The following is a 23,627-nucleotide window of genomic DNA, read 5'->3' on the forward strand; positions in this document are numbered from 1 at the left end:
AACATTGAATAAACTTCAAAAACGTAAACGTTATCATGCATAATACTTAGAAAATACTTAAACGAATATGTATATTGCTTAACCTAATACCACGAAATACTTTAGCTAGACGATAAAGGATACGCTGATGCCGTCATTTTAAAAACCCTAAAGGGTCTAGTATTAGGATGTTGACATGAGTAAGAATGCACTGCTGGTACCCAACACTTGAATAATCTTCCAGTTTATAGTTTACCAGACTTCATTCTAGAATAATTAATAATCTCACAGTTTTTAATTTATTAATAACTTTTTTACGTTTATAGGATTGATGAAACTATTATAAGATCAGTACTTTCAGCACTCAGGTCAAAATATCACGTATCACGATAAAGTTATTTCCTTGTTTCGAGGGCCAGGTATTCTAGAATTTGAGAGAAATAAAAAAGTAATTACTGGTTTTCCTGTTGCACAGTAAAACATTTAACCCACTGATGTAAATAGAACACGTCACAAACCTGCCAGGCACCTTAGCGACGTTTCTCTTCCAGAATTGCTTTTTGCTACCGTCGTTTGACATTTTCTTTCTGAAGTGCAATTACAGTTTGTTCCAGAACCAGAAACAATTTATAGAAAATGCTGTTCGCTTCCAGTCAATGTTTATTTACTCACAGACTCTTCCTGCTAAACTAAGAAGGCTGCCATATTGCCTCAACCTTCTGACAACAAGCTCTATGTTCATTGGCTGATTTGGCAGACCCGTGCTTTTCTCCAATCAAAAGTAACAACCGCTTGAAGCGAATAAAAAAGCGTAAAACGTCACGAAAAAGGCTAGACATGCACAAAAACTGATGTCACCCACAATTGCTGCAATTTTTTTTCTTTTGTAAGCAGTCAACTCTTTTCACAAAATCCCAAAGCTTTAATGTCTACTGGAGCAGCCCTTTCTAATTTTTGTAGTCTATGTAATACAAAACACTAAATATACTGTATATACACTATATATATATACTGCATACTGTGTGTACATATATAAACTAGACACATTTCTTCTGTAAAGTATAAAATGTATGATTTTTCAGCCCTTTGTTTTATTTTGGTCTGCAAAATAGTTAAATTTCTGTGTTAACAATGCTAAAGTCCTCACATGTAAACATTATTATTACAGTGAGCTCCATCTGTATTCTGAGTGGATGGAACAGCATGAAAACAAAATTGTATTGAAAGGGAAACACATGTAAAACACTTGGAAATGAGTGCTGTTAAGGAAAATCTACAAAAAGCCTGACAAACAATGTCTCAAGAGTCCAGCAGCATTGAAAATATTGAAAGAAGGGAAATGCCAGGTTATTATCATAACCACAGCTCTCTGAAAATAAATGCTGTCATTACATCTTATGATGTGCCCTTGTCTCTGCCCTTATGCTGACTATGTAAATCAAAGTGATCTAATGAGACACTGCTACATCACCCAGCCCCACCTTTTCTACTAGTGCAATCCATTGCTGAGCTGGCACCCCACTGAGGCCTCAAAGGCACTGTTCAGCTCATGAGTGTTAAGCGCCCTGACAAACCACAACATTTAGAGAAACTACTGCTGATACACAAACTCAGTTTGGGCTCAGTGTGAAGGCAACTGGAGGTCTCCCAGCAACAACGATTGGCCCATGGGAAAAGCCAACACGATCTTTGATTTAGACTGTGGGTGACTGAAGAGCAGTTGGGGACAAGAAATACGAGGGAAGTTCTAACTGTGAGACCCAGAACCTGAGGTGCTACTGTGACCATCGCAGTTCCACTCGGGCTTGTGCCTTCACCGCTCCACCCTGCCGGTTCATCCCGCATCACCTGGGCACGTACCCGGGTCTCCAGAGTAATGTAACAGGGAACCAGCCGCATGAGCTAAAGGAGACCTCCCTCAGCCAAGGCGGCTGAGGTCCCTGCTACGCGCAAGAGGGCGATGACGTCACCCTGTTGAAACTAGCTCTGCTACGCCAGAGTACAAGCACCACCCACAATAAATGTGCACCACTCACCCACAAAGAGTTTGATTGGTAAAGGCCAATGGGAAATTTGGCCAGGATGCCAAATACTGGGGAATACTGGGTTATTAGGTCCCACACAGACTGTGGGGTGAGCGCCCCCTGCAGGCCCATTAGTACCTCTTCCAGTAGCAACCTTAGTGTTTCCCAGGAGGTCCCCTAATCCTGGTACTAACCAGGCTCACACCTTCAGTGGGTTTCCAGCTGTGAGTTGCAAGGTGATATGGCAGCTAAATAAGTAAAAGTCTAAACAAATACTAGCTAAGTATAAGTAAGCTAACAAAAATAACATCAAAAATACAAATACAAATTATTATTAAAATTCTTACATGGGAGATTGTGATTAAAAAAAAATGTGACCATGCAAGTACAGTTTATGCATAGGCACAATGTGTGTTTAAAGAATAACTCCTTATCCAGCCTTACAAAATCGATTTCTTGGTACCAATTAGACCCATCAGCAAAAGACATCATGCCTGAGATTGATAGTAACCTGGGAATTGTAACCGAAAAGAAGCTATCAGGGGGTGATTGGCACAATCACATAATTTACATCTGAAATCAAACCAGTTGTCATGCCCTGAACACCTAGAGGGCGCTCTACTTCTGTCCTGTTCCTAGTTCCCTGTGATTATTCATGTCTTTCCGGTGTGTCTTGTTGTGTAGCCTATTTACCTCCTGTGTCTGTATGCTCCTAGCTCAGCATTGAGGATATGGATGTCCTGAGACCCGCCTAGCACCAGGTCGCTCCTGTCCATGGCCTGAGGGCATAGGTTTCTATACTGACATCGTCTGACCCCCTGAGCCTGGGCTAACCCCCATGTTGCCCCTTTTACAGCTACGCATAGGGTCTCTACTGCTCTCCTTGTCATTCAGTGGCTTGCCCTTCCAACATTCTGATACCAGTTATGTACATCCAAAAGCATTCTATTTCAATTGTCTCCTAAAAAGTGTAAGTAACACCAACTACAACCTGTGTGCATCTGTGCACAAGAGAATTATACAATCATCACTCAAAATCAGTACAATGGCGTCGCATAAATTGTGTGCAAATTTAAAATGGATGAGCTGGTGTTCTAAATTTTTTGAAGAAGAAATAATACTGTCCTAGATTGCATTCCAGTGAGTGCTTCAATTGAATCAATCTTGTCTAATTCTCTACTTTATGAATGTGACTCGGGAGGAATGATTTTAAACTGGATAAAAATGTAATTAATGAGAAACTAGACCCCTTGTAATAGCTGTTGACCCAATTAGATCAAGCACAGGGTACATGGGTACATAGGTATATTTAACTATGTATTTAATATTATTATTAATACTATATTAAAAACATACACTAGTTAAAAATATTAAATACATAATTAAATATACTAAACTATGGGTTGCAAAAAGACACCATTTCTACCCTTTTACCCTGCAGCTGTTTGTTCACATTCCTCCACTATAGGGCACTCCTACCAATTTCTGTTATTGATTCAGTTTCATTACTTCCCTGTGTTTCTTGTTAGTGTTTTGGCTTTACAAGCCTAGTGTCTCCGCTGTTCCGGGCTCAGCATTAGAAGACTCATTGGCCTGTGCTCCCCCCATGTACCAGGTCACTGTCTTCACCGCCCCCCTGTCCGTCATCCCATCCATTCCTCGCCATGTCTTCCCTGATGTCCTTCTCCAGTAACTTCCGGATTATACCATCCCATATAGGGTCTTAAACTACACGCTCCACAGGAGTCGGATTCGGCTCCCGTGGCAGTGGCTGATCTAAGATTACTGTGTCTATGTACAAAGTGTATATTTTTTGTAGAAAAAGGTGGATAGTTAAAAAGCTGAGAAACAGCCAGTAAAAGGAAATTCTTACAAATCAGTAAAACCTTGTAAACTTTGGGGGAGTACAGGCAGTTGACTTTCCTGTACCGGAAGGACACAGTCCTGTCTTTTTAGTTGTAAAAATATAAGATCCTGAAGTCTAGTTGATTTAAATAATGCCTTCTTAATTGGACACCATATACCAGTTGCTAAAAATGTATTAAATAATTATAATTTGTTACACTTATATAGCACTTTTCTGGACACTCCACTCAGAGCACTTTACACCCAGCTGGATGATGCGACTGCAGCCATAGTGTACACAGTACATTCACTACACATCAGCTATAAATGTGGAGGAGAACAGAGTGATGAAGCCAATTCATAGATGTGGATTATTAGGAGACCATGATTGGTAAAGGCCAATGGGAAATTTGACCCAACACTGAAAAGGCCAGTCAATAACATATGTTAATATATGTAGTTAACCATTCCTTTTCAGTTTGGACATTTGCTTTGGATCGATGTCCTGCTGGGATCTCCATTTTCCCGTCAAGCTTGAGCTTCCTGATTCAAGTGATCCGGAGTCTACGCAAACAAAACATCATTCAAATCATAATAGTTCAATTCAAAACATAGACTCCCCCCAATATTTCACAGTGAGCATGAGTGTTTTCTCAGCATGAAATCCGTCTTACTTATGCCAAACATAACACTGCTGACCATGTCCAAGATGCTCAATTTTCATTTCAACTGACCATAAGATGCGTAGTGCAAATGGTGTTTGGCAAGTTTGAGTCACTTTTTTTTGTGGTTTGCCCTCATAAGAAGCTTTTTACTTGCAACCTAGCTATTAATGATATGTTCATGTACAGTAGATGACTTTGAACTATTTTCTCAACACTTTGTATCCAGAGTACACCAGTTTGTATTGAAGATTTCCAGCTGTTTCCTTTGAATTTACTGTTTCCTGCCAAACCACCATGATGGCAAAATATACTTGTGTTCTATCCCTAGCAATGATGTCTTTAATATCTTAGTAAATGACACTACAGTAGAAAGTTACCTTTTTGGGGATTTTATAGCCATTCCCACACTTCCGATGAGCTCAATGACCATTTGCCTGCAGTCTTTGAAGAGCTCTCTGACCCTAACAATGACGATGCTGTTACTACTGAATGTCTTCTGTGTATTTCCTTCTTTTATACCCCACCTTTCATATCCCATAGAGAAAAGAGGAAATCTTCAGGTCCTCTACTGCTCCAGGGGCACTGTACAATGGCTGACCCTGCGCTTTGACCCCAGGCTCTCTCCCTATATGTGTGTCTGTGTGTCTCATGGAGAGCAAGCTGGGGTATGTGAAAAGACAAATTCCTAAATGCAAGAAATTGTATAGGGTTAGTAAAGTGATTTTTTTATTATTATTATTATGTGGGAGGTTTCCATTGCACTGTAGATTGTGCAATGGAAACAATATGTACAATATGTAATTGTAGATTTTGTTATGTTTCATTTAAAGGAGTATTTCGAGGAATTTAAACTGAATTTAAACTGTTATGATAAACAAATTATGTCATTATTATTATGTATTATTATTTATGTAATATGAATAAAAAATAATATATCTGTGCAATGTACTATGATTTTAGTATAATATTTTTACAATATTTTAAGTGAGACACTTTACCCAATCCATAAAACGTTCTCCTATATGACATTTTATGTTTCTATTTCATCGAGGGTTTGAATACATCTGGAAAGCACTGTATTTTACATCAAGGTGCATAGCTACCTGATTTATTTAATTGAATCCAATCCTGTCTATGACAGCAAACGAAATCCTTCTTAAATTTATTTCATACAAGCTTCTATGTAAATGCCACACATTTACAGTGTTAAAGTCAACAGCTTTTAAGTACACTAAACTGGTATTTAGCATAACTCTCAAAATCTTTGTTTCCTTGTATATGTATTTTATAAAATTAGGTCCATGTGAATAACTGTATAACACAAATACAGTACCTACACATCTGCACATGAGATGTTTACAGTCAACAACATAAATTATAGCATTTAAAACAAATTATCCTTAATTAACACATTTAATATCACCTCTTGTTTGTGATAACAATAAACAGGGTGAGATCCTCAAGTGAATTTGCTATTTAAAACAAACGTAAGGATTGTAGAGTGGATTTGCAATTCAAATTGGACACAACAAAACAAAGAAAAAGACAACAATACATTTCTCGTCTTAACAATGAGTGCACAAATAGGTTGTTAATGTGAGAAACCTGTTTAGCAAATAGGCCAACAAGTATGCCAGTCTTTAGTAAATGGGCTTATGCCATTACCTGTTGTTAAAATAACAGCCCTAAGCAAGCTGAGTATTATACTGCATTAATTACATGATTTGTGCACGATGCTTACTCTACCCATTGCTTTTTATGGAGTCGTCATAGGTCAAAAAATGAATTGTATATGTACAGTATATTGCAGTTTTAAACTCTATTCATTGTTCTGCTAAAAAATTGTAATAGACCCCAGTGAGCATTCTCTATAAACGAGAAGAGTATTTTTTATAAAAGTATTGAATGTGCTTAATTATGCAAAATATTAGATTGACAACAGTAGTATTATTTTTTGCCTGATATCCTTAGTTCTCAGAAACCAGGCAACGTTGGGATTTTTCAGTACTGAGATGGGAGACCTTTAAGAAAAATTAGGTTGCTGCCATAAGTGGTGATGATGCACCAGTAAATATCATTCTGCTTTTTGGATTACAACCTGTAAACCAGTGTTCTAGTATGATAACAAAGGACCTTATGCTATAGAAGGTGCTATCTTTTGAGTGAAAGGTGAAACCAAGGTCCTTACTACTTAATCCCAGTGCCAAAATAACATTCCACTTTGAAAATAGATTAAATGACCTCCATACATTTCTCCTTTAATTCAATCGATGAAGCAATTTCTTATTTCTCTACAATATCTGCTATGTAGTGGGGCTGCTGGAGCAGACGGCGGTAGGTCTTGCACTTCAGAGATGAATGAAGTAGTCCCCCTTCTCTATGCAAAGAACTTTGGAATAAAGGGCACTACAATGCTAAGAATGTAATTATGCCTTAAGTCCCTAATTTGAGCTGTGGATTTGAAGGAAGAAGGACCTCGGTTTTACGTCTCATCTGAAGGACGGAACCTTTTTACAGTGTAGTGTCCCCATCTCTAGATGGGGGAATTAAGACCCACACAGACTAACACAGAGAGTGCCCCCTACTGGCCTCACTAACACTTCTTCCAGCAGCAACATCAGCTTATCCAGGAGGTCTCGCATCCAGGTACTGTCCGGCTCACACCTGGGTTGCCAGTTGGGAGTTGCAGGGTGATTAACTGATCTAAGGATTCATCCATTCGTTTGTGTTGGTGGGTTCTGAGGATCCAGCTAAATATGTGATTAGTTGACTCTAGATAGATATAACTGCCTAAAGATGTGCTTTTTATTTTCAGTTCTAAATCCTCTTCTTAATTTCTACTTGTGGTTACACATGCTACTGCTTAATGGAAATTAAAAAGTAACATTTAAAATGTAATGAATTCCTTTCAGTAAAATGTATTATATTTTTAATCAACAGTATGTTTTCTTTAAACTAGTTTGCATTAGTGATCCTGCCAATTATTACAGTGAACTGCAGTTATAGAGAAATTTGCTCAGATTTTAATAAAAAGTAATGATTGTTCAATAAACTGACATAAAAAATCTCCCTATTCTGAAAGGGAGGATCAGTACTGGAATGTGACAACTTTGGGGCTATTCTATTTTAGTAAAGAAAATTGTCTTATAGAGGCTGTGGGTCCAGCACAATACGTGTTTATTCAGTCTCAACAAGATGCTATTTTAAGCTTTCAGAACATAATGTCCCTATATATTTGATTGCATAGTAATGTGCATTCCCTATAAAAAAGGTTAGTGTTGAGTTCTCATAATAGTCACAGATAATAAATAAAGAAAAGAAACTTCATACACTTACAATTTCCATTTATCCGTAAAACATAAACCAAAAGGAAAATCATTTTCAGAATTTATAGCAGACAAAGTAAAATACATTTATAATATTTTTTTTTTTTAAAGATATGACTTAGTCCTGAGCAGGGTTGCTAAATGCTTTGACACACTTGTAAATCAAAACCACTGTTCTGCCTCTGATGCTGGCATTCAAACTAGAGCTGTGGCATGTGTCTGGATCTCAACTGTGCGTAACAGCAGATAGCATGGTTTGATGGTCCAGTACTCTTTGTCAGTGAGACTGAAGAATGGAGCTGGAAGGTATCTGTCACATTAGGAATATCTGTCACAGTCAGGGATCCACAGGAGAAACCCAGATATGGATGGGAGCACAGGATATGACAGCTTAAAGTACCCCATCCACTGGATGCAGAACTAAATAAAAAACCTTGCATGACCCAACATATCCTCTGCTTGCAGCTCCACTCCTGCATATCTTAGTTATATACAGTACAGTATGTAGAGAGAGCAAAGAGAAAGAGGAAAAGTCTTTCTCTTTGAGAAAGAGAGAGAAAATAGCACATATTTCCAACAAAGCACTGAAAACACCTTGAAAACCCTAGGTTGAAACAGGCCTCTGATTATCTTTATTATTCATTTATATGTTTGACACTTGGATAACAAGCAAACTGCATTTTTATAGCTGGATATTTTACAGTTATCAATGTAAAGTATCTTGTTCAAGGATATAATGGCAATACAAATGCATTCAGATGCACTGGAGCAAGAGGCATATTGAATGAGAATGACTGCAATAAGTCTCTTTATGTGCTATACAGGTATAGCTACTGTATTATTAATTCATTAGGATTCATTAAGAAACATATATTACCTCAATGAACGTTTAAAGGTTTTATCAGTGTTTACATGTTGTATCTGGATTTTAAAAACAGTGCTGATTCATATTATATCAAACACTGCAGATGTACAAATACGTAGATAATATTCTGTGAGATACGTCACAGAATGTATGTCTTTGTTAAAGAAAAAAGCATTCCCCACAACAGAAAATCCCTCTTACCAATGTGCACTAATAGGTTCTCTTTTGTAACTACTGGTTGAGGAGATCTGTCCTGTGATGGACTGGAGTCCCATCCAGGGAGTATCTGGCTTAGCTCTGCCTCCCCAAAGTACGGAGCTGGAAAATGGAGGGATGGACAGGTGGTTGAAGAAATTCTTAAGGACTCCATATAACCATACCACACTGAAAATAGTATATTGTAAATAAGCTGTTTGATGTGTTTTACTATTTTAGGGTACCTTTTTGTACTGTATATTCCCTGTAAAAAGGGAATTATTTTCAATATTGTAATTCTAATCATTATTAGCCATCAATTGCCTTCTTAATAAGGCTTACAGTACTATGAGCTCCAGCCCTAATTCCCGCCCTGTTCTTAAACCTATCAACAGACCTACCATAATGTACATGGGAACACAGTAGTGAAATACTTTTCCAGCAACACCACCAAGAGCACTAAGAAAGACACAAGCATGTTGCTCTCCATTAATTTCTTAGTTTAATTATTTTATAATGTAAAATTCAAAAGTAATTTTGCACACATTCACATTTTAATTCTGCATATCGACCTTTAATCTAGGCTAAATTTTGATAATCAATAAAAATTGATTTAGAACATCTGGGCTGATTATGTATAGAAATCTAAATTTAATTTGATTAAATAAATGGTGGCATATAGGCAATTCATCAATAATCACAATATGTTTCTTGGAGATGATTAATATGAGCTATTGCAAGAATAATATGATAGGTTTTGTTTGTGCAGGTTTGTGCAGTTATTTGGCATTTGTGTCTGCAGAGCTGATATTCCACTCCCTGCGACATGTTGTTTCTGTTTACTATGTTTTGGGTTTTCAATATTGACTGCATTCAGAGAAAGAGTAATATTTTAACACCAGGAAATTCCCTAGTTAAAAAAACATATATGTCATTACAATAATACAAATGCCAACCTGCTTACCATAGAATACGCTTCCCTACCGGTCTTTTCTTTCATTTCAGAATTTCCTTGGTTCATAGTTGATCCATTATTCATGTTAGGTATCTCACCTGTTACCATTTTAGTTCCTTCATTTTTCCTACAATGGCCCATTTTTTCTTTGCTCTCCTTATCTCTTCTTGTCTTTTTTTCTGTCCCATGTTGTTATATCTGGGATGCAGCAGTCCATACATTTTTTCATTGCTTTTCATTTCCAAATCATTCTTGCATTCATAGTCCAGATTTCATGTCTACTTGTTAGCACAGGGATTACTCATGCACACTCACAGAAAGGAGGAGATAATTAGCACTTGAAACTCAAGGAACAACAGAAACTACAGTGTAAGGAGACTTTATTCAGCAAACCTTTTCTCCATTCACATGTAGGTCTTGCCCTAAAAAAACAAGCCTACAACCAAATACCATTGTGAGTATCTTTATCTCCCAAACACAATTAATTTATTACCATTTGAGAATGTGGCTCTAAGCCCTCCTCTGATTAACTAATTAGACAATGCTTGTAAGACTATACAGTAGATTGACAACAGAGGCCTTAACTTCCTCTAGTGGCAGGATAGCCCCAAAGGGATATTACAGTTGCTATTCTGGACAATTTAATATCTAGCACTCAAAGCTCACAAGTTGGTTCACCATTAGTGGAAAAACAGGCTGTGCAGATACACCTCAAACTTCTAAAAGTGAGCCTCTAAAAACTGGACACCAGGAATCCAGTGCCATTTTAATTGAAAAAAAAAAGTCATTTGTGGGTGGCTGACACCGTTATAGGATGTCCTATACATATGCTATGCTAAGAAATCCATGGATATTGCTAGCTAAGGGAAGGTGTGGATTTTTCTCTGCTGGTGGTCAGTAACAACACATTTAGGATAAGCCCAGGTATTGTCATTATGGAGAATGAGTCTGTCACCAAGATGGCCAACACAAGGTGGAATGTTTCACCTGTCATAAGGATCCCACACCGATTTATTGCAGAAAGCTGATTGTGATCTTTTATGATACCACATCCTAACACAGCCATTACTGAAGTGTAAAAAAATATAATATCTGAGAACATTACACACAAGAAGTTCCTTGCTCATGTAAACATCACTCTTCTGACCACGCATCACTTCGTCAGTTACTAACAGATAGCACAACATACAGTGTGAAGGTAAATTTCTTCATAGTTGAGACATGAAACCCTGAATCACCTGTTGAAACTGTTGACCTGTCATGCACTGTCCTGGTTCCTAATAGTCAGATTTGACATCCTGTGCTGAATCCTGGATGCACATTTAGGGGCTAAACCACTGACTTTTCTGGATCATTTCAGCTGAGACAGCTGTTTGGCTGTATGTTTAAGGGTGTCTGCCCTTGAGGGCTTGGATAGCTTTCCAGCATTTTTGCATAGCTATCAAAAGTAAAATTTCTTGCTCAAGGGATATGAAAAGTAACAGGCAAGAATTTATTAAAACAAGGTAAATTAGGAGATCTATTCAATAGTGACAGCTGTTGCCAATGCAACTCATTGTACAAGTGCCTTGTTGCTGAATAAACTACTACAAAATGAGGGTACTATCCTGACCATGTTTTGGCAACTGAACCAGAGGAACCAGCTTCTTTGAGATTATTTCTTTACAAGTCCATGGTTTGCATACAGTTACTGACAAAATCTCCTTGATGTACTTGGAGTATTAGGTAATGTATTACTAATAAACCTACAGTAAATGCAACTAAAACTTTTGTATAATAATGTAATATACTTAGTTTAACAGAAGCCATTTGTACTTAAACATAAAATGGAAGTTAAAAGAGTAGACATTTTAAAATGGTTTAAGAAACAGATCATACGCAAAGTTCAAAGAACGAACTAAATCAAATGTGTGCTGATAATAGTAATTGCTTTAAAATGTTTTTTTTTTCCAACTTATATATCTTTAACAAATAATTACTGTCTGACACGGAAAAAAATACTTTCGGTGTTTTGTCAATTTTATCAGTTTTCTTGGTTCAGATTTTTAACAACTGTTCTAAAAATACGTTGCTGTAATTCTCTTTCCAGGTCTTTTCTTTCTGAAACTGACGTGTGAGCCAGTTTCATTAGCATACGCCATGACGCAGCACGCAGAGCCTTTGTTGGCAGTTTTCTCTGGTAAATAAGAAGAAACCGCTAGGTAGAGCGAGGTTTGTCCCTGAATGAGAAAAGCAACATTGTTGCATTTAACAAAGTCGGTTTCTGTGCCTAATTATATATGATAGAGATGAACGGAATACATTAAACCAGTACTCAAAAGCAGCGACGGCGTTTATAATTTCAAATCGCTGGGACCTCAGACTAGTAAAGTAATGGAAAAACAACCGAGAATATTGGTGTCTCAGTTTATGTTGAAAAATAGGGTTTTCGAAGTCACCTTAAATCGTCTATTTTTGACCTGGAAAGAGCTGAATGCTAGGAAAAAAAGAGTCTCAGGGAGCATTCATAATACCTTCAAAGTCGGTAAGTAAAGAAAAGTAGAATTTGTTTACTTTTCGTGCATTTGGTCTTTTATTTTGAAGAGGCCAGTGTAACAATAGGAAGAGGTTGTGTAGTAGAAAGCGAAAGATTTTGCTTACTGGTGCATTTTTGTCTTTCAAAACTGTCGTACATGTACAAATCTAGTTTAATGTACAGAGCAATTGACTCACATTTAGATTTGTGTACTGATGTATTTGTAAACGTGGTGCAATGACTTTAGGACTGTTCATGTAATAACCAACATTAATATTGTTGTACTCTACAGTAAGGTAATTTAATCAGTTTGTAGAAGTTATTGAGGTTTTATCTTAACTCGAATATACAGATTGAAAAACTAACCTGAAGGCTTCGTGCAAATCCACAATTTTAGAACTTGAAAGGTTCATGCAGTTTCTCCTATTGTTTAGGTAAAAGAAGTTAGCTGACTATTCCAGAGGGAATGCAAAGTGTTATTGTTTCACACGGGAAGAAGACGGTGTATACTTTTCCAGCTCGTTGGATCTGAAATATCAACAGTGATAATTCATTTTTGTAAAACTGGATGCTTGGGGCTCTTACTGTTTTCAAAGTGCGACAGCTGGGCCGCAGACGCTCAGCCAACACAACTCCGGTGACCTACAGTAATCCAGTGGGGTTCTTCTGAACCTAAAAATATATTAGCGTGCCGTTCCGCAACATAGCAGCGAGCCATTGGACAGAAGATATCATTTAGGCCTGCACTACCTCTGCAACAAACAAAATAAGTTAAATGCTACATAGTGGTTCAGGTAATCGTCTCCATTGTCGTATCTTCAGTTGATGTAATGTAGGTTATCTAATGTTTTATATAGCTATTTTTAGGTTAAAGGTTTATTCCCCGTGGGAAGTCTTAATAGTGTGTTGCAATAAAGGAAAAGTAAAGTGTAGGTTTAAGAAGTGGCCTTTACTAAAATAAAAAAGGCTTTAGACGTTCCACTCAAAAATACACAATATACTGTGGTATATGAGTCCAAAACCAAATGCAAACTGACAGGTGTGCATTTATGTATTTACCTACCTGAGCCTAAGCAAATTGAATATTGTCATTTAGAATTCTGAATAGCCTGTTGACTTTTTTTTTAATTGATCAGTATATAATAGGAATCAGAATTGAAAATGAATATTGCACCACAATGGGTGACTTTATTTTCAAGGTGAAACTGAAAAATCTGCAGTATGAAAATCTTGAGATTGCAGAGCAAAGCAGAATGGCATGAATTCAAATGAGATTATTTATAGGATTTTACATAAAGAAAGTGAAACTACTGGTGGGCAGCAAATCTCATCTGGATGAACCGAAGGGAATATGGGGGTCTTTCAGCCGCATGTGAAAAATTGATGAAGACATCTTTCTTTCACCTTAGAATTGTTGTCCGCATTAGTCAATTTTTACCAATGGCCGATGCTGAAAGCCTGATTCACGCATTTATAACATCAAAACTCTGCAGCTAGACTACTCACACCAGACCCTGGCGGCATATCACTCCTACACTTAAGTCTACATTGGTTGCCTATAAAGTCATGTATTCTTGGTACTGACTTTCAAGGCTCTAAACAATCTGGCTCCATCATACATTTCTGAACTCCCCTATGTTTACACTCCCCTCTCCGTAGCCTCCATTCAGTTAAGGCCGGTACTCTACTCACCGTCCCCAGGACTGAATCTCAGACTTTTGGTGACCGTGCCTTCTCTTTCTCTGCTGTTATGTCTGCAGTTTTTTCAGGACCAGGTTTGAACCCCCTCCTGGGCTATATAGGCTACTTTGTATGGTGTGGTGTAAAGCAAGTAGTAAGCAGGAGAAACACTGATGCTTTCGTTCCATTTCAAAGTCTCATTACATTTTTGGAGGGTTCTTGAACCCCAGGGACACTGGAGACATGAACTCCCAAAGCCACAAATGTATTGATTCAACTGTCCCGCTATATTGGTGTACTAAATAAGTATGTCAGTTTGTAAAGTACCTATGTAAATTATAATGACAAAATACATTTTTTGAATTAAAAAGGAAAGTTAGACTTTTTTTTAATATAAAGAACTGTGGAACATGAAACCCGAACACCCTCTCTCCCACAGATGTAATATGAATCTACTGCATCTGTGGGATCTAATCAGATTTAAGGTCTTCCCTAACATTATAAAGAAAACAGGAGAATAAAGCATAGAAATGAGAACTTTGGAAAGCTGAATAATGATAGGCCTAGTTGTGTGTAGTCTGGGTAATTGTACAAATACACAAGTAAATGGGCTACTTGTGATGCGTTCAAGTTAACAAATTGCCAAGAAGCAAGAATAAGTAAAAAAAAGGTAGATTAATACAAGTTCTCACTTTTGAGTAGCATTTGGGATTTCTGAGTGATACAGTGATATTGTGTTATTTCACTATAAGTAATATCACTAAACTTCTGATTTACCATTTTGGCTGAATAGCTGATATGGATTTTCACTGAAGTAAAAGATTTGTATTTGACTCTTTCCACCCTCTTAATATAGAATAATTGATTAAGTCATAAGAAAATAGTTCTACCGAGGAGTTCAGGACAACATAAATCATGAGAGGCATGGAACAAACTGCCAGACCATGTTGTTGAAGTGTTTCCCTAGCATTATGGATAGAAACCACTGTATGAGGTTCTTTTGACCAATAGCTACTAGCTCCAAGCAAGATAGACCTTAATGTCTATCTTTGCAGCTTTCGTTGAGGTTTTATAAACATGGTAGTTTAATTAAGTTTCACATTACTTTAACTTTTTTATTTGTCAATGATTTACCTGTAGAGGTACCCATAGAATGATTTCGTAATTATGACAAGACATTAAATGTAATATTAGTAGCAAGGTATTATCTTAATCAGAGATGTATTTGGTGTTTTAATGATTAATTATTGATCTCAGTTTTTTTATTGTGCGTGCTCAGCATACTGTTAATTCTATTGTAGCTCCATTCCCCAATTTACGTGATCTGTTGGTTATTCATGCATTGATTTCGATGATGGAAACCTTAAATGTGTGTTATTTGTTGATAGTTCTTTTTTAAGAAAACTCAAATTTTATTAGTTAAAAGTTTTAAAAAAATTCTGATTTTTGCCTTTGTAAATCTGCTGCCTGCTAGTAAGAAATGTAAGTGTAGAAACCGCATATATTAAAAGTTCAATATTTCATACTTATGTTATTTTCTTAGTTTTGCTTTATCTTGCAAATTGAAATTTTATGCAGCCTTTCACATGTGACTTCTTCTAGCATGTTTTTCAGAGAAATCTTAGAGCTACTTACAGTAATAATGTTTGCCTTGTATGAGCAAATTCTGAGAAATGGCGTGATGTGTTTGTGTGTAAATACAGTAAGTGTGATCTGATCTTACCAGATTTTACTATGATTTAAAGTATAAAGCTATGTGTAGAAAAACATTCAGATAACACAATCAATTGTTAGAACACAAGGGTTAGTTATTATATATAATATATTAGGTAGTGTCCTTATTATCTGTCTTTGCTGTATGGTACAATATTGGTTGTTCAGTGGATAGTCATTTATTGTAGCACATGTTTTGTATTACATCAACATTAGGTCTATGTGAAAAGATTAAAAATCCTTTTGCTCTGGAGCCCTACACGTAGCAAATGAAAGCAGGATTAATACTTTGTGATATGCCTTTCAACTCTGGCAAAGCAGACTTACATGTTTATGTATCAGGGCTGGGGTCAGTATCACTTTTTTCCATTTCACTCTTTAGTCCCATTGCCAATTGCAATTCTTTGAATGTAAAAAGGAAATTGGAATTCAAAAACAGAATTTGACTCCAGCCCTGTTATACATTGTGTGGATCTGATAAGCTGTAGTGCTGTGTGAATTTTTTATTTAATCCAGGTCGTGGGCAAAATTTAAATTGGAATACTGTGTTCTTTCATTACTTTTGCCTGATTCATCAGGCATAGAATGGTGGTAACTTATGTAAAAAAAGAACTGTAATGTTTCTAAATTATGGGATTTCTATTTATATATATCCAGCATAACAAGAGTAGGATAGTTTATTAACCTGTGAAGCATTACAAGATTCCTGCCCAGATATGGTTTTGTAGAGCTAAGAGGTATTGCATCAGAAAAATTCTATCACTTTCTATCTGGCTACAGTGGCATGGGAATATTCATTATCAGTTATGTGTGCCAGAGAATAACTAACCTGTAGTTCAATATTAAGTTAGAAAGGGTACAAGTCCTTCCATAAAACTTTATATACCCAATTTAGAGCACCATTTATACAGTAAGATCATTACAAGAAGTAAGTACTGTCTGGTATAAATTTAGTCAGAATTCTGTATCTTTAATTACTGTAATTCAAAAGAGGAAGCTAAATGTGTAATTCCCATCTATTATGCAACAAGGAAGTAAGGCCTTTTGGTGAAACGTTGTATTATCGCTAATTGTGTCTGTAATGTGCCACCCACAACCATAACATGACAACTACATATCACTACATGCAACTCACAACTGGCAACCCACTGAAGCTAAGCAGGTGTGAGCCTGGTCAGTACCTGGATGAGAGACCTCCTGGGAAAAAGTAAGCTTGCTGCTGGAAGAGGCGTTAGTGGGGCCAGCAGGGGGCGCTCAACCTGCGGCTCATGTGGGTCCTAATGCCCCAGTGTAGTGACGGGGACACTATACTGTAAACAGGCGCCGTCCTTCGGATGAGGCGTAAAACCGAGGTCCTGACTCTCTGTGGTCATTAAAAATCCCACGGTGTTTCTCAAAAAGAGTAGGGGTGTAACCCCGGCATTCTGGCCAAATTTCCCCATTGGCCTTTATCAATCATGGCCTCCTAACAATCCCCCTCTGTGAATTGGCTTCATTACTCTGCTCTCCTCCCCACCGTTCTGGCTCTATGGCTGCCGTCACATCATCCAGGTGGATGCTGCACATTGGTGGTGGTGGAGGGGAGTCCCCATTACCTGTAAAGCGCTTTGAGTGGAGTGTCCAGAAAAAGCGCTATATAAGTGTAAACTATTATTATTATTATTATTATTATTATTATTATTATTATTATTTATTATTACTCAGAAACCTTAACATAAAAGGAAGCTGTTAAAATAGTATTAGTTGGACATTCGCTGGTAGCAATAGGTACAATAGGTTTTCAGTATTTCTATTAATTCTTAGTGTTAAAAAATACTATGATTCTTTAATTTTTTCACAGATTCCTTCAGCAATTGTCAAATGATGTCCTTGGAGTTTTATTGATACAAAAATAATTTAAGAATTTGTACACGAGAAACTTAACTATTCTGCATTTATCATTCACAGCTCAAACTATGCAACGGGAGAAGTGCTATCTTGTATTAACCTTTCATGTTTACAAGGCACATAATTGAACAAGCAATGGAAATATTCTATGCAAAATTATCTGCCTAGGACTCATTGCATTGTAATGCTGATAAGTAGGTAGGAAAAATGTATTTCTATCAAGCTAGCCTGAACTAATACAGTAAAAAGGCCTTAGGCTTGATATGTTAAATTCACATATGGAAACTACATGGAAGAGCAGTTAAAAACTAAGAACAGGCGGCATGTTTTTCTGCTGAGGGATTGGGGCGAAAAGAACAAGCTACCCATCCATGCTGGTGAAGCTGATACATTGACTATTTTCAAGAAAATGCTGGATTAGAGCCTCGGATAAATTAGCTACTAGCTACCAAATGGCTTAGATCGGTTGAAGGGACTTCTAGTTTGCAGCCTTTCTTAATGTTGTTATGCTTACTTGAAAAAGCAAAGGTTTAAGTATGATCATTGGCTGCTATAAACTTAATGTTTCTAAAATTAATAACACCTATTACATAGAGGGGCTTTTGGGGAATCCAGCTATTCTTCCATGCCTGTTGCTTTTTCCCCTCATGCTGCAACCACAGCAGTGCTTGTAATAGTGACAATAGCAGGCTGCTGGTTTCTTTTTAAAGTTGTTTTTGTGTTGTTAAATAGTATTTGCAATATAGAAAAAAAATGTAAAATTGTATTAATTAAGCAGAAGCACAGTGTTGTATGGTACAATATGACATTATATCAGTTGAAATTTTTTTTATTGACATGCCAAATAATGTGCTGATAAACTATGAATTAAATCAAAGTCTAGTGAAGTAATTGCTGCATTAGTGATTGTATTTTCATTTTACAAAACCTATAGGATAATTTGATTTTTAAGTCCGACTAAAGTGAATTAAGTTGTAAAAGAATATGAGAAGTCAAGAAAGTTTGCAAATGAGAGATGCCGTTTGGCCTCTCTTGCTTATTTGGTAGTTCAGTAGCTAAGGAAAAAAAATGAATCCAGCAGTGTTTTTAATCTGGGCTTCAACCACCTGGCTATGAAGCTTGTTTCGGATACCTACATCTCTCAGAAAAATTAGTGCTCCCTATTCTCCGTCCTAAATGAATTCCCCTACTGTTTCCGGATGTGACCCTGTGTCCCTGTTTCACTATTTAGCCTGAAATCTATCCATACCTCTTAGGATTTTGTATACATAGATGTAATCATGGATGATTCTTTCTTTCTCCTCTTTTCTCGACTGTGTAGATCTAGCTCTCTGAACTTGTTTATATACAACTTTACTCTGACACCAGGAATCATTCTTGTTGCTCTTCTTTGTACACTTTCTAAGGCTATAATATATTTTCTTAGTTAAGGTGAGAGAACCTGAACATAGTATTCTAAATGAGGTCCAGTGCATTGTGTATCTTAATCATAACTTTGCTAAATTGAAATCCCACTCATGTTTTCTATATATGCATTGCTAAATGTGTCTGTATATGGTTATATATAAAATTAAACATTGTATTCCCCTGTTTCTGTGCCCACATAAAGCAACCAAAAAGACAGTAAGGCCAAGTAATGTGGAAGCTGATGTAACTGACAAGGATGAACATACTGATGAGAAATTTGTATGAGATTCAACAGAGATGTGTTTAGCAGACCGTATAGAGTCATTGATGTTTGATTTTCATGACCTACTCTTGGAAACTTTGAAAAACAAAATTTTGTAGTAATAAATATTCATTTTCATAAGCTTAGAGTACCTCTAAGTAGCCTAAATTTACCCTTTTCAAAGGTTGAGCTTTGAACTTTAACATGTTGAAAAAGTAGCAATCCAATTAGTTCTCTTAAAGCTTTTAAGAGAGTTCAGATGAAAATAGGAAAACAGGAAAATAAGAACAATGGATATTCCCTTTTGATTTACATCTGTACACAACATAAATGTTTTGCAATAAAATAAGATCAGGAATCTCTGGGGAATACTGAATGATAGTTGTCTTAGCTTCATCATATTGTTTTTTTTATTCAACTTCAAAGTCACCTATGTTTTACACCTGTGTTAGAATTAAAGTAGCCATGCACAGACCAAAACATACACAACCTTAAGGAAGAGACTCCTTGCATGAAGATCCTATTTGGTAGAACATCTAACGTTTGGCACACTTGGCATTTGCAACTGAACAGAATGTGTTTCACTTTTACATGAAGTGTAATATAAAAACTTGAAAACAAGTTAACATTTTAACATAATTACATTCCATGTTCTTTACAAATCAGCTACTTTCAGGGACTCTCTAATACATTAATACTGACAGTTCACTGCATGCAGAAATGTGATTAGAATAAAATACAGAAATTATAGCTTATAACCCCATTTTACTCAAATGTTTAGATAATGTTAAAGATGGATTTACAAAAATCCTAAATATTTGCCATTTGAATCCCTTCTATGTCACTATCTGTACACAATTGTTAATTTCTGGGTGTAGTTGTTTTGTAGATATCACACACATGACATTGTAATTCTTTCATCAAAGCCAAACAATGTAGGACAGAACATTAATTAGAAAAAAATCACAATTAAAATTTTCAAATTAGTTTCAAGGAACTTTGTTTGATCTGATGTGAGCTTGTAGTAGTTAAATAGAGCCACAGAGGACAGGCCATTCCTCTTTAGGCACTAGACAGTTCACCGTTACTTCTAATAAGATTAACAGGCATTCATTCCTTTGATTAAATGGAAGGTATCCATTCTTTTATTTTCCTCCTGTTAGACTTGATTCCATAGCTCATACTATAAAGAGGTCAAAAAGCCACAAAGAAAGGCACTTATTTCACAATCACACACATATCTTCAGAAATCATTAAGAAGTTAAACCTAGGTTTTACTACCAAATACTATCAACATGTTAATATACAGTTGCATATAGTATGACAGACATTTTGGTTACCTAATGTATCAACCAGGTGACACTGTTTGGATTAACAACAGTAGTGCTTTAAGTCTGGATATAAAAATCAAAACTTACATTATGCCTACTGAAATGTAAAGTATTTTTTTATTAACAAAACAGATCTTTATTCATTGTTCAGTAGATCGTAATTTATCTGAGCCATTGCGCTGACTTCCTGTTTGTTTATTGTTAATAATAGAAATATTTCATAGTTGATTAATATAATGTTTTGCTAAAAGGAACGTGATACAATTCCTGCAATTGTAATAACTGCAATGTCTGTGATGAAAGTGCATTTTTCCTTTATAATATTTTTGCTTAGTGGTATAGCAGATTTTTTTTCTTGGATTGTTGAGCCCTTTTCAGAGTCCCTGAAAATTAAGTGTGTAAAGTATATTGGTTGAATCGGTTATATTTCACAAACGTAACTAATAAATAACACAATTTCCAGAAAGGGAACTTTATTTTTTAACTAAGTGTTGACCTTTAAGTTATTGCAAGAGAAGAAAATACCGATAGTATTGTCCCTACAATAGCAGGAACTCTTAATTTTTTTTGTATGGAGAATTTAATTATATTTAGGGCTGGGCGATATGGCCAAAAACATTATCACGATAAAAATTTTCATATCAGTCGATATCGAAAATTATCACTATAAATGTCAAATCATTATTTCTTTCAAGTTTAAAGGCAGATTTTTTCTCCTGAGTGAAAGTTGAAGAAACCAGACAGTTAATTGGTAAATTAAACAACTCTTTATTTTAAGAACACAACAAACACTTGGCAAACAGCAGAAACATTAAACAAATCTGAGGTGGAGAGTATACAAGTCTTTTTTATGTCAAAATATGCATGAGTAAAATTTACAAAATAAATATCTTAATAGAAAAATTAAATACTGCAGTGTGATAAAACACACATAGAAGATGGCTCAGACAGACTGCAAAGTTTAAAGTGCTCTGTTTTATGTCTGATCGTAAATAGCCAAAATATCTCCAAGTTACCGAAGTTGAATGACCTTTTCTGTCGACGATGTCATCGTCCTTCGAGCTGGTCATTGGCAGCACTACATTTGCTTCAGTGTCGCTCATTTCTCCACTCCAATCCTGTCAGCCACCACCGTGTGGGTAAACAACACCACGCAACACGCATGCGTACTCGCGCGGTATTTTGTGCGCGTGCGCATATCATGCGCAAAGCATAAACATATATATCAAACATTTATCGAACTTTTGTTAAAATTATATTGAATTATCGCCCCTAATTCTATTATTATTATAATAATAATTTAATTAATAATTGCTTACACTTATATAGCGCTTTTCTGGACACTCCACTCAAAGCGCTTTACAGGTAATGGGTCTCCCTTCCACCACCACCAATGCACAGCCCCACCTGGATGATGCGATGGCAGCCATAGTGCGCCAGAACGCTCACCACACATCAGCTATCAGTGGGGAGGAGAGCAGAGTAATGAAGCCAATTCATAGAGGGGGATTATTAGGAGGCCATGATTGGTAAGGGCCAATGGGAATTTGGCCAGGACGCTGGGGTTACACCCCTACTCTTTTTGAGAAATGCCCTGGGATTTTTAATGACCACAGAGAGTCAGAACCTCGGTTTTGCGTCTCATCCGAAGGACGGCGCATGTTTTACAGTATAGTGTCCCCGTCACTATACTGGGACATTAGGACCCACACAGGCCGCAGGGGGAGCACCCCCTGCTGGCCCCTCTAACACCTCTTCCAGCAGCAACCTTAGTTTTTCCGAGGTCTCCCATCCAGGTACTGACCAGGCTCACACCTGCTTAGCTTCAGTGGGTTGCCAGTTGTGAGTTGCAGGGTGATATGGCTGCTTATGGAAGGTTAACCATTTTATTATACTATTGTTGCTGGGGGCAATCTGAGATTATGCTTTAGCCCGTTTCTATGACAGCTGGATTAATAACCTCACTAGGAATGGATCTGTTCCTGTTGATGTTTTAGTCTCTAATATGATGGTCTAAATGATTTACATTGAAGTTAAATAACCAGAGTAACATATTAGAATTCCTCTTGATCTTTAATTTCACGTGCCATGTTTACTTGCCTCCTGACCCAAGGATAGCTACATGAATATCACCAAGCAATACCCATTGTTCAAAACATTTTGATCAAGGTAATTAAACTAGGAAGTGAAAATGTTGTTAACCCTAGTTGAAACTCAGCTGCCTCCTCCTCCCTGCCAGTGATAAATCCCGTGGCTGGCAGAGGAATCCTACTCCGTTGGGCCCCTGAGCAAGGCCCTTAACCCCAACTGCTCCAGGGGCGCTGTACAAAGGCTGACCCTGCGCTCTGACCCCAAGCTTCTCTCCCTGTCTGTGTGTCTGTGTCTCATGGAGAGCAAGCTGGGGTATGCGAAAAGACGAATTCCTAATGCAATTGTATATTGCTAATAAAGTGATCTATCTTAAACATGGCAAAGGACAAACTCTGTTTTTATAAGAACCTCATAGTTCATGAATATGCATGTGCAATCCCACACTTTTACTTTCTGAGGCTGAACTCTTGATTGGTTTATAGATGTGATTATATTTACAGAGCATATATTAGCTGCGTTTACACTAACAGAAATATTCAAAAATTCCAGATTCATGTAATCTTTTTGTAGTGTAAACACTACCCAACAAATTCTCACACAATGAATCATATCCTTTTAAAAGTTTTTACTCCAGACCGAGAAAAGTTAGCCTTCTGGTAATTTTTTTCCAGTATAAACATGCTGAGAATGCAGTCTGGGAAGACCGCAGAAAATATCAACTGGACAATAAATGCCAACCAGCATCATCACCACAGCTCTGCCTTCTCATAATTCAGATTGACATTGACATTTTTAATCTTCTCCTTTTTACTTAAATGTTTACTGATGCATAATTACCAAAACATAGTTAATCTCCTCTTACGTTGTCACTTTTCTTCCTGTCATCT

The 23,627-nt window shown here is 36.8% G+C and overlaps 2 protein-coding genes across 9 annotated transcripts in view; one reads left to right on the forward strand and one right to left on the reverse strand.

Moving 5' to 3' along the window:
• The window catches only part of tbc1d22a (TBC1 domain family, member 22a), a 217,078-nt gene extending 216,363 nt beyond the window's left edge, over positions 1–715 (reverse strand). For 5 of the 6 annotated variants that reach the window (XM_088645042.1, XM_088645041.1, XM_088645038.1 and 2 more), the window contains exon 1: positions 498–714. In XM_088645042.1, the coding sequence (XP_088501168.1) occupies positions 498–559 (62 nt within the window). In that variant the 5' untranslated portion in view covers positions 560–714. Of the gene's footprint in view, positions 1–497 lie in introns of all 6 variants that reach the window. The other variant, XM_088645043.1, reaches the window with a different exon arrangement.
• Positions 716–11,999: 11,284 nt separating this feature from the next.
• cerk (ceramide kinase) overlaps positions 12,000–23,627 on the forward strand; it is a 45,738-nt gene continuing 34,110 nt past the window's right edge. The window contains exon 1 of one of the 3 annotated variants that reach the window (XM_088645046.1): positions 12,000–12,378. In XM_088645046.1, coding sequence (XP_088501172.1) covers positions 12,228–12,378 — 151 coding nt within the window. In that variant the 5' untranslated portion in view covers positions 12,000–12,227. The remainder of the gene's footprint in view (positions 12,379–23,627) is intronic. The other 2 variants (XM_088645044.1, XM_088645045.1) reach the window with 2 other exon arrangements.

This window comes from Lepisosteus platostomus, chromosome 9 (genome assembly GCF_059453375.1).
Source record: "Lepisosteus platostomus isolate fLepPlt1 chromosome 9, fLepPlt1.hap1, whole genome shotgun sequence".
NCBI lineage: Eukaryota > Metazoa > Chordata > Actinopteri > Semionotiformes > Lepisosteidae > Lepisosteus > Lepisosteus platostomus.